This window comes from Rhinopithecus bieti, unplaced genomic scaffold (assembly GCF_001698545.2).
Source record: "Rhinopithecus bieti isolate Rb0 unplaced genomic scaffold, ASM169854v2 scaffold_22436, whole genome shotgun sequence".
Classification (NCBI taxonomy): Eukaryota; Metazoa; Chordata; class Mammalia; order Primates; family Cercopithecidae; genus Rhinopithecus; species Rhinopithecus bieti.
The window spans coordinates 108,317-120,609 of NW_016810644.1; the positions used below are offsets into that span (position 1 = coordinate 108,317).

Here is a 12,293-nt window from a genome sequence, read left to right on the forward strand (position 1 = left end):
AGACCAGCGTGACCAACATGGTGAAATCCCATCTCTACTAAAAGTACAAAAATTAGCCAGGCATGGTGGGACATGCTTGTAATCCCAGCTACTCAGAAGGCTGAGACAGGAGAATTGCTTGAACCTGAGAGGCAGAGGTTGCAGTGAGGAAAGATTGCACCACTGCACTCCAGCCTGGGTGGCAGAGCAAGACTCAGTCTCAAAAAAAAAAACAAAAAAAATGAGTTTGTGTCCTTTGTAGGGACATGGATGCAGCTGGAAACCATCATTCTCAGCAAACGATCGCAAGAACAGAAAACCAAATACCGCATGTTCTCACTCATAGGTAGGAATTGAACAATGAGATCACTTGGACACAGGAAGGGGAACATCACACACCGGGGCCTGTCGTGGGGTCGGGGCAGGGGGGGATGGATAGCATTAGGAGATATACCTAATGTAAATGACCAGTTAATGAGTGCAGCACACCAACATGGCACATGTATACATATGTAACAAACCTGCACATTGTGCACATGTACCCTAGAACTTAATTTAAAAAAAAATCCTCAGCAAATATATATAATAAACTAAAAAGTTCAGAAGTGAAATATCCCCATTCCTAAAATTTCCTTTCAGCTCCCACTCCCAAGAGATCTTTATTTAATGGGAGGCGAGACAGGGTAGCCTCAGAACTCAAGAGGCCCAGTGAGGAAAGGAGAGCCAGAGGGGAGTTTGGGGAAGAATAATGAGAAGCCAAGACCATGAGGAGAGGTAATATTAGCAATGCCATGGAAATTACCCAAACATTCACATGAACCCCGAAATACATACCACTATTATGTACCAATAAAAAAGGTGCTTTCCTCAGCCAAGCACAGATCAAGAGCCCAAGCTGGAATCCTAGTAGGACCGACGGAAGGAAGGGTGCCCAAGTCAGACCAGCCTTTCTAGTGCTTTCAGCGTGCCCAGCGTCCTTCCAGGTCAACATGGGGAGGGGCCACAGTTTCTTCAACCTGCACTGCTATGCCAGGCATTCACCAGTAGCAAACACCGTTTCAAGATTTTCCAGGCAGTATAGAGATTTCCCAAAGAATGAAACATAGAACTACCATTTTGTCTGGCAACCTCACTACCGAGTTCTACCCAAAGCAAGAGAAATACTAAAAAGATACCTGCATCCATGTATTTACTGAAGCACTCTTCACAATAGCTAAGTCCTGGGATCAACATAAGTGTTCACCAGCAGATGAGTGGATCAAGAGAACATGATTTCTATATAATGGAATCCTATTCAGCCATAAAAAGAATAACATGTCTTTAGCAGCAACATGGATGGAACTGGAAGCCATGATCTTAAGTGAGATAACTCAGAAACTAAGTCAAATAATGCATGTTCTTACTTGTATGTGACAGCTACATAATATATAAAGAGTGGCCGGGTGCAGTGGCTCACGCCTGTAATCCCACCACTGTGAAAGGCTGAGGCAGGTGGGTCACCTGAGGTTGGGAGTTCAAGACCAGCCTGACCAACATGGAGAAACCCTGTCTCTACTTAAAAAAAAAAAAAAAAATTCAAAATGAGCCGGGCGTGGTGGCCCATGTCTGTAATCCCAACTACTTGGGAGGCTGAGGCAGGAGAATTGCTAGAACCCAGGAGGCGGAGGTTGCAGTGAGCCACGATCATGCCATTGCACTCCAGCCTGGGCAACAAGAGTGAAACTCCATCTCAAAAAAAAAAAAAAAAAAGTGTGGAACAGTAGACATCGGAGGCTCAGAAGGGTGAGAGGGAGGTGCAGGTTGAGAAATGACCTAATTGGTACAATGTATACCATCTGTGTGATAGGTATACCAAAAGCCCAGATTTTACCACACAATATATACATATAACAAAACACGTACTGAAACCCCTTAAATGTATACAAATAAGGCAAAAAAGGATTTTCCAATGTTTAGAAATGTAACACTTTATTGAGGGGTTAAGATGTCCTTGTGAGACGGAGAGACCATGAAGGCCTTTCAGTGGCTCGTCCAAGGCCACAGAGCAAATAAAAACCACATATATCATAAAATCTATGAATGGGGTGCCAGAAATCTCACGACTTAGAGTGTCCATGATTTGTACCTCCTGGGTGCAGCGTAACGTAAGGGCCCCAGTCCCTGTCCTTTGCAGGTGTTCGAGTCAGAGCCCAGGTTCCTCGCAATCAGATTCTACCCTTGTAATTGTGTCACAGTCGTCTGTGATGGTCAGGTTAGGATTTCTCTCTTCCTCAGCCATCAGAAGTGCCTGGGTTTCCTCATCAAAATCAGTTTTTCTCAGCCTGGTAAAATATTTTAAAAGGTTCTATTTTTAATCCACATATTTTTTTCCCTTTTTTGCAGCTCATCTTTCTCCCTAATTCATCCCAGGACAAGCCTAGGAAACCCTGGTGTTACCTCCAAGAGGAAAGACATACATATCAAATGCAGTGGTGTGCCGATAAACGTTACCCCTGGATCTCCAGAAAACAAATTTTAAAAGTCCCAATTTATAGCTTTGCCAATTTCTGTGGTGTAAATTCTCCACGCCAATCATGGCCAATTTCGAGCTGCCCACTTGCTATCACTAAACAGAGTTACAGAAGACAGGTACACACACAAGTGGCTCTCACCAGCTTATAGGAGCTGGCTCCAACATGTCACTGGACAGAAATAAGCGTCCAGAATTGGTTAGAGAGAGCATGAAATCCACATAAACATTTGGATTTGCAACAAGAAGTCAGTGAGCGTTAGGGAGAAAGCCTAAAGCAATTTTTTTCAAAGATAAATTATTAATAGTTTCCATTATCTGAGTACCTGGGTCCTGGCCCTCTGCTAAGGCTTTTACATGTACCTCTCATTAAATTTTCACAACTGCCTTATAAGGTAGCATAATTGTCCTAACTTGTGATGAAGACAATGAGAATAAACAATGTTAAAAGGTCACAAAACCAGATGGTGATAGTCTGGATACAAATTCGAGCTGTTTGTTTCTGGAGCCCCCATACATTGTATCATTGCTTTGAATCACACACCAGGATTAAGTATCACCATGGATAATACCTCATCTCCATTTGGCAGCTGTTTGCCTACAACTGTCCCACACTGTTGGGGTAAGCTATGTTCTTTAGTGCAACTATGTATCTTAATACACATCTTTGTGAGAGGATCTATGGTCGGGGGCTGGAGGAAGATGAAAACTCACTTAGTTCTGTCCTATTTATCACATTATCTGATGCATACTTTCATAATTACCATGCCAAATAATCACCCCTATTTTTTAGATAGGAGGCTGATAATCAAAGAGGACAAATGCTTTGCCCTGGGTTACAGGGTCAAACATGGCAAGGCTGGAAGACAAACACAGACCTCCATGACTCAGAACGCAGACAATCGGGTCCTTCCCCTTAATCACGTGTCTACTTTGGTAGTCTACATTCTGAATCTTTAGCAAACATTAAAATGAAAAAGAGCCAGGCGTGGTGTCTCACGCCTGTAATCCCAGCATTTTGGGAGGCCGAGGCGGGCGGATCACCTGAGGTCGGGAGTTCGAGACCAGCCTGACCAACATGGAGAAACCCCATCTCTACTAAAAATACAAAAAATTAGCCAGGCATGGTTGGCCCCTGCTTGTAATCCCAGCTACTCAGGAGGCTGAGGCAGGAGAATCACTTGAACCCAGGAGGCGGAGGTTGCAGCGACCCGAGATGGAGCCATTGCACTCCAGCCTGGGCAACAAAAAGGAAACTCTGTCTCAAAAAAAAAAAAAAGAAAGAAAAGGAAACAATGTTGAGCACTCAGCCTTTCCAGGTGGAGATTTATAAGGACAGACTTCGAGAAAACAAAACTATCTTCACAAAAGGGGAAAAAAAAAATCAGTGAATGTTCTTTAGTGTTAGAGTTATAACAGTTTTAACCCATTATATTTCCCTTTCCTGGAAATGAACAGCCTAGCAATAACTGCCTATGATTGCCTTCATCTCATATTGGTTTGAAAACAGTAGGGGAAAATGAATGAGAAAAATAAGTGTTAAGGAAGGATTCTATAGTTATCTAGTAAAATAATGTTTGTGGGATTATATGTAATTATAAATATAACAACAAATATAAATTATGTTTATATAAAATGTTTATATTTATAAATGTTATACTTACAAATATACATATAACTTGTATTTACAAATAAATATTTAAAATATAAATATTTATGTATCATAATTTGTATCATAATAGTAACAAGTGATACAGCAGGTAAAAAATTATTTAAGCAGATAGTGAGGGCCAAAGAGTCCTCAGCAGAGCTTCCCTTCTAACAAAAAGCAGCCCAAGAAATCATTTCTTTTCTAACAAAGAATATCCTGAAAGATTGAGCTGCAAACATAAATAAGGGAGCTGGAAGATTGCACGGGGGGAAGGCCAGCAGCTGCACCAGTGAAAAGAGCTACCTGGGGGCCAGGTCTGTTCACCATGAAAGCACCATCTTCCCTTTTTTATTAGCATGGGTACAGTAAGAAAAAAATGGGCAACATGGTGCAGCTCAGGCAGAGAACCTGCCTGCTTAATAAAAGACTGGGGTGGGGCTCCAGAAGTTCACACCCTGTGCCAATAGCACACCTGGTCCTAAACAGTTTTTCACGCCCTATGTCGATCAGACACCACCTCCCCACTGGCTGGTCTTTAAAACTCTCTGCATTTCACCATGGATCCTGCAATCCATTTTTCTGAGACCCTCTCTGTAGCAGACAGCTCTTCTTTCTTTTGCCTATTAAACTTATCTTAACCTCACTCTTTGTGTGTCTGCGTCCTTGGATCTCCACAGCCCCGGGACAACGAACCTCGGGTGTTACCCCAGACAGTGAGGCCACTCCACAAATGCTTCCATTTGTTGGGCACTCACCATTCACCACTTACTGTGGTCAGAGTTTTATACTCACCTGCTTGATTCTTACTCCTGCAACAACCCTGAGACAAGGAACATCATTTGCGCTTTAAATGCAATGTGATTACACTGCAGGTCCCAGCCAATCCCTTCTTAGCCCATAGAGCACAACAGACCCCAGCTCACCCGAGCACCTGCAGGGCGCACTCTGGGTGTCTCAAGGCCTCACAGAGCACAACCACCCCTGCGTAGTCCAAGGCGTTCAAGGTCAGGTTGAGCTGCTGCAGGGTCTTACTGCTGGTGAGAACAGACGCGAGATCCTTACAGCAGGTGCTCGTTAACCCACATTCTTCCAACCTGCAATAAAAAGACACATGACAAGAAGTGACTCCAGCCTCAGGGTGGAGATAGGATGGGATGTGAGCTAGACGTCTAGCTGAGGCACACCCCATTGCCTCAAGTGCAATATCTCACAGCCCAGTGTTTATGACATCAGATCATGCATCTGTGGGTAGGTGGTAAAAGTGGCCATGACTGTCCATTCTTCTCTGTAGCCCTGCCTACAGCAGTGTGACTTTGCAGCTCATTCCACTAAGAGAGTCTGTTTCCGGCTTCATACCTTGCTTTGGATAATATAACATCTGAGCCAGCTTCATACCTTGATTTGGATAATATAACACAACGGAAGCAAGGTTAGGAGAGTTCTGAGCCACTGTCTTGGATATTTTTCTTCTTTGGAGATGGGGTCTCTGTCATCCCGGCTGGAGTGCACTGGCATGATCATGGCTCACTGCAGCCTTGACCTCCTGGGTTCTAGCAATTTTCCTACCTCAACCTCCTGAGTAGCTGGGGCTACAGGCATGCACCACGCCTGGCTAATTTTTGTGGAGACGGGGTTTCAACTATGTTGCCCAGGCTGGTCTTGAGCTCCTAGGCTCAAGCTGTTGGCCTGCCTCAGCCTTCGATAGTGCTGGGATGACAGGAATAAGCCATCACACCTGGTGATCTTGGATGCTTTCTATACTTCATGTCCTCAACTGCTGAGATGCTATAGGCTCCATTTTGTCCCTGCCAAAATTTATGTGTTGACGTCCTAACCCCCAGTACCCCAAAATGTAATCATATTTGGATACAAGGTCTTTATAGAGGCAGTTAAGCTAAAATGAGGACACTGTGCGGGGGGCCCTAGTCATATGACTGGTGTTCTCATAAGAGGAAATTTGGGGCCGGGCGCGGTGGCTCAAGCCTGTAATCCCAGCACTTTGGGAGGCCGAGACGGGCGGATCACAAGGTCAGGAGATCGAGACCATCCTGGCTAACACGGTGAAACCCCGTCTCTACTAAAAAATACAAAATCTAGCCGGGCGAGGTGGCGGGCGCCTGTAGTCCCAGCTACTTGGGAGGCTGAGGCAGGAGAATGGTGTGAACCCGGGAGGCAGAGCTTGCAGTGAGCTGAGATCCGGCCACTGCACTCCAGCTTGGGCGACAGAGCGAGACTCCGTCTCAAAAAAAAAAAAAAAAAAAAAAAGGAAATTTGGACACACACATAGAGGGAAGAGAACATGAAGACACAGGGAGGAGACAGACAGTCATCGACAAGACAAGGAGAAGGGCCTGGAGCAGATTCTCCCTCATGGTCTTCAGAAGGAGCCAACTCTGCTGACATTTTGATCTCAGACTTTCAGCCTCCATAACCGTGAAATGATAAATTTGTTATCTAAGCCAACCAGTCCATAGTACTTTTTAAACCCCGGCAAACTGATACAGATGCCATGTCAATGAGCCCAGACCAACCAGTTAGATGACTGGCTCAGTTACACCTGTCATCCCCAAGGGGACAGCCAGCCCAGCCAGCCAACCTCCATACCATATAGCAAGGTCAACCCAAACCAGCCAGTCCCCTCAGTTAACCAGCTTCCTAAGCACACCTGGCTGAGGTCAGCGATGCCCAGACAAGCAGAGCCAGCAGCAATCTAACTGCTCATTGCCTTAAGCCCTGAAGTTTCACACTGGTTCCTTATGCAACCACGGCTAGCTGCTATGTGGTCCTGTTGGAGTCTTCCTCTTTCTCTTTCTTCCCATCCACTCTCCATCTTTGCCACTCATGAAAACATAACCAGGAGCTCGGCAATACCCACCCAAGAATCTCTAAATGGCAATCCGGACGCATCAGAGCCCCACACAATAGCTTCACGCCCACATCTCCGATTTCATTGCACCCAATTTGCAGAATCTTCAGGTTTTGATTGCTGATGAGAGCAGAGGCAAGGTCTTCACAGCCAGCAGCAGTGATAAAACATTTTACCAAACTGCAAAAGAGTAAGGGTACTATGCCGAAAGGCTATCACACCTCAGTCTAATATCAGGAAAACAGACACCAAAGCATGACAGCCTTTGTCATTCATGTGGATAGGTACCGTCAGTCCTCCATATCCACAGATTCAACTACAGGCAGATTGAAATTATTCAAGAATTAAAACAGTAACACATAACACAACAATAGAAAATACAAATGAAAAAACCAATCGAGTATAACAACACTTCACACAACATTTACATTGTATTACCTATCCTGGTAACTTAGAGACGATTTACAGTATTATGGGAAGACGCCTGTACGTTATATGCAAACACTATGGGCCAGGCACGGTGGCTCACGCCTGTAATCCCAGCACTTTGGGAGGCCGAGGCGGGCGGATCACCTGAGGTCAGAAGTTCGAGACCATCCTGGCCAACATGGTGAAACCCCATCTCTACTAAAAAAAATTAATAATAACAACACAGAAAATTAGCTGGGCATGGTGGTGTGTGCCTGTAGTCCCAGCTACCCAGGAATCTGAGGTAGGAGAATCACTTGAACTCGGGAGGCAGAGGTTGCAGTGAGCTGAGATGGCACCACTGGACTCCTGCCCAGGCTACGAAGTGAGAGACTGTCTCAAAACAAACACATGCCATTTTACATAAAGAACTTGAGCATCTGCAGATTTTGGAATTCTCAGAGGAAATCTGTAGCCAACCTCCTGCAGATATGGAGGGACAACTGGAATTGCCTCAGCATCGTTCACTGAAGGTCTGTCCTCTCTCTGCACCAGTGATAAACTATTTCATGATGCAACATCTGAACACACGTGGATCAGTCTGTTTCTGAGATCTCTATTCTGTGTCTCTGGTCTATCTGCTTATCCCTGTGTGAATCTCACACTTTAATTTCTAAAACTTTAGAAAGTCTTGATACATTTAGAGCAAGGGCTCCTACATTATTTTAATTTGAGATGGAGTTTCACTCCTGTTGTCCAGGCTGGAATGCAATGGCACAATCTCGGCTCACTGCAACCTCTGCCTCCCGGGTTCAGGTGATTCTCCTGCCTCAGCCTCCTGAGTAACTGGGATTACAGGCGCCCACCACCATACTCAGCTAATTTTTTTTTTTTTTTTTTTTTAGTAGAGATGGGGTTTCACCATGCTGGCCAGGCTGGTCTCCAACTCCTGACTTCAGGTGATCCACCCACCTCAGCCTCCCAAAGTGCTGGGATTACAGGCATGAGTCACTGTACCCGGCTCTACTTTTTATATTTTAGGTATTTCTTAGGTATTATTGGCCTCTTGCAAATTCCATACACACTGTAAAATTTACTTTTCAAGTTCAATTCAATCGCCAAACAAAAATATTGCATTTTCACTGGGATTTCATGAAAGCAAATGAATTCAACTTAAGGAGAACTGACTCTTTAGATGTTGAATATTTCAATCTTTGAATATAATATTGTTTTATGCCATAATTTGCTCATATTCTTTACAAAAGTCTCACATATATCACAGTAGCTATTTCTAGGTCATTTCTTTTTTATGTTACTGTAAATGGTACTTTAATTCCACTAGCTTATTACTTTTTGTTGATATATTGGTAACCGTTTCTGATGTATTGTTTCCAGCAAGCTTGTTAGACTCTAATTCTGATAATTTAGCTATAGATTTTCTTGGATGTTTCTATGTTCATTCAAATCATCTGCATAGACTCAGGTGTTTCTTCAAGGATTACAGGTTTAGTGTTTTTCTTACCTTGAAGCATTTGCTAAGATTTTCAGGACATTGTTAACTAGAAGTGATTATAGCCACCATTCTTATCTTTTTCTTGATATTGAAGAGAAAGCTTTTCTATCATTAGACAAATGTTTGTTTTAGATTTTTTTGAACATAATCTTTAGATCATCAAGGAAGTTCCCAAATAATTTTTCAAGAGTTATATGTTTTAATTCAAACTTTTCTGCATTTTAGATCATGATTTTATTTTAACCGGTAAAGTGATTTACATTGATTTTTTTACTAATCTTTTTAATGTTAAAGCAACTTTACATTTTGGGGATAAGCCCAACTTAGTTATTATGCTTATTCTTTTAATACATTTATGGATTCTGCTTGCTAATATTCTGTTTAGTGCTTTTGCATTTCATGAAAGACACTAGCCTTTAATTCTGCTTTCTTACAAAATTGTAAGGATTATATTACAACTGATAAAATTCTTATTGGTTTCTGGCATTAAGATTATGCTAGTCACAAAAAAAAGGTGGGGAGTTTCTTCTCTTCTGATCCTGAAAAAGTTGATTTCTAAGAGTGGAATTATTTATTCTTTGAAAATCTGGTAAGAATCACCAATGAAAGCGTCTAAGTCTGAAATTTTCTATATAAAAAGATTTGATTGATACATTTTTCTTTTGAGTACATTTTAGAAGCTTATTGAGTCTTGAAAATACCTAAATTTTCAAGTTTATTGTGTAAAGTTGCTCATATTGAATCTTTTTAATATCTGTAGCATTTGTAGAAATGTTTCTTTGCCCATTCTTGATATACACCTGCGCTGTTCAACGTGACAGCCAGCCACGTGTGACCACTGTGCACTTGGAAAGTAGCTTGTCTGAATCTAGATGTGCCATAGTATAAAACAGTGAATCTTAAAGAGTTAATACAAAAAAAGTAAAATCTCATTGGTAATTTTTTGTCCTGATTACATATTGAAGTGATATATGAATTACATACTGAAGTTTGATATACGGCTAAATAAACTATATTATTAAAATCAGTTTCAAATATTTACTTTCATTTTTTAATATGACTACTTGAAAATTTAATATTACACGTGCGGCTTGCATTATACGCTATAGGATGGCATTAACAAAAATTGGTTTTGCAAAGCACCACGTTGCAGGTTTCTCATCTTTTCCATTGAGATTTTCGTTTCATTAGTTTCTGTTCTTATTTCCTTCTGTCCTTTAGGGGGTTTATTTTACCATTTAAAAAAAAAACCTTAAGTTCATTATTCTTTAGATTCCTTTTAAAATATATACATGTACTACAGCTCCATCTGAGTTTGCTGCAAAGTATATTCTCTTTTCATTTCAACATACATTCTAATTTCCATTATGATTTCTCTCCTTGGATTCCTGGACTGCATATGGCAAGTAATTATGTTCACCTCATAAAATGTAAAGTTCAATTGAGTAGGAAGATAATTTAAAAATTAGCAGGAACCAAATAATGAATCAGATAATACTTTGTCTTAAATTCTATTTTGTCTGATTCATACAGTTTCATCAGCTTCCTTTGGTTTAATATTTGCATGGTCTTTTTTTCTATCCTTTCATTTTCATCGTTTTATTGAGGTAAAATTTACATGAGATTAACTAGATTTAAGTGAACAGTTCAGTGGCATTTACTACAGTTCACAATGTTGCACAGCCATGAGCTTACAGATTAATAAGTCACTTGTAAACATTAGTTATGTTTAATGTGGTCATTTTTTTTTTTAGCTGAGGCATCTCATCTGTTTACCTCTAATTACTAGTATATTTGAGTTCAAATAGATACCTTGTTTTCTATTTTCTTATCTGTTCCTTCCATGTTTGTTTCCTTGCCCTTTTTTGGATTGAATATTTTTAATCATTCTGTCTCTTCTTTTCTGCTAACTTGAGTATTCACTTTAATCTACCCCTTTATACTTTATTATGGTGATTGTGTGTATTTTTTCTATTAAATCTTCAAGACTGTATTATTTTTATACACAAACCACATTTTGTTTAGATTTATCCAGACATCTACCACTTTCTTTGCTGTCTCTCTTCCATCTGGAATGATTAACTTCGTCTAAGAAACAGTCTTTAGAATTACTTTTAGGAAGGATGTGGTGGTAAGAAATTGGTATTTATTTGAAAAGGTGTTTGATCCTCACACCCAAGTCTGTCTGTCCTTTCTTGTAGATCATTTCCCCCAGCTCCCAGCCCCTTGTTAAACCTTTACAGGCCAACATCTTTATATTGGGTGTTCTGCAGTTTCTCCACTATTTATCCTGTTAAGCATTTATTTGGATGCTTGAATCTGAACTGGAATCTTTCATCAGTTATAGAAAAATTTTAGCCTTAAAATATTTTATCTTTCTGGGATTCCCAGTCAGTGTGTTAGAATGTCTTAATCATCTAAGTCTTATAAGCTAATTCTAAGTTTACCTATTTTTCTGTTTGCATGCTGCTTTCTAGGTAATTATAACCTATCTTCTATTTTACCATTTTTTCTTTAATTATGTCTAATCTACTATTCACCCCATATATTGTTATTATATTTATAATTTCTAGTTGTATTATTTGCTCATTTAATCTCCTTTTCCCCTAAGATTCAAACTGGTTATGTTTCTGTAAACATAGTAAGTATAATTGCTTTATAGATAATTAGATAAAGTTTGGTAGGTGTTTGTATTTTGGCTTGTCCTCGGCTCAATGTGCTTTATTTCCTTGTGGTTTGGGTTATTTTAACTGTGTGGTATTTACTGACCTTAAAAATTCCTTTTAGGAATAAGCCAAGGTCAAGGATCATGTCATCCTATTACCTACCTCCAGAGACAATTTGCTCTTATTTCTTTCAGGTGTCTGGTTCAGTACTAGTTTAAGGTTAGGTTGTATTTTTTTAAAATATGTCTTAAGGATTTTTGGAGAGCCTTAAGTGCTATCTACTTAGCCTGTTACTTAAGAATATTTCTGTTTAGGCTGGGTGCAGTGGCTCACACCTGTAATCTGAGCACTTTGGGAGGCTGAGGCGGGTGGATCATGAGGTCAGGATATCTAGACTATCCTGGCTAACACAGTGAAACCCTGTCTCTACTAAAAATACAAAAAAATTAGCTGGGTGTGGTGGCAGACACCTGTAGTCCAGCTACTTGGGAGGCTGAGGCAGGAGAATGGCGGGAACCCGGGAGGCAGAGCTTGCAGTGAGCTGAGATCGCACCATTGCACTCCAGCCTGGGTGACAGAGCGAGCTGTGTCAAAAAAGAAAAAAAAGGGCCCAAGGATCTGTTGCCTACAAGAGACACATTTCGCCCATAATGACACATACAGGGTGAAAATAAAGGGATGTAAAAAAAAAAAAAAAAAAA

General features: G+C 40.9%; 1 protein-coding gene across 3 annotated transcripts in view; it reads right to left on the reverse strand.

Moving 5' to 3' along the window:
• NLRP4 (NLR family pyrin domain containing 4) overlaps positions 1–12,293 on the reverse strand; it is a 62,382-nt gene that overhangs the window by 15,004 nt on the left and 35,085 nt on the right. Inside the window, exons 8-10 of one of the 3 annotated variants that reach the window (XR_001889307.1) lie at positions 7,015–7,185; positions 5,063–5,233; positions 2,105–2,300 (exon numbers count right to left, since the gene is read on the reverse strand). Coding sequence is in view for 2 of the 3 variants with exons in the window: in XM_017892601.1 (XP_017748090.1) it covers positions 2,162–2,300; positions 5,063–5,233; positions 7,015–7,185 (481 nt within the window). In the remaining variant the exon portion in view is untranslated. Of the gene's footprint in view, positions 1–1,920; positions 2,301–5,062; positions 5,234–7,014; positions 7,186–12,293 lie in introns of those variants that run through there. The other 2 variants (XM_017892601.1, XM_017892602.1) reach the window with 2 other exon arrangements.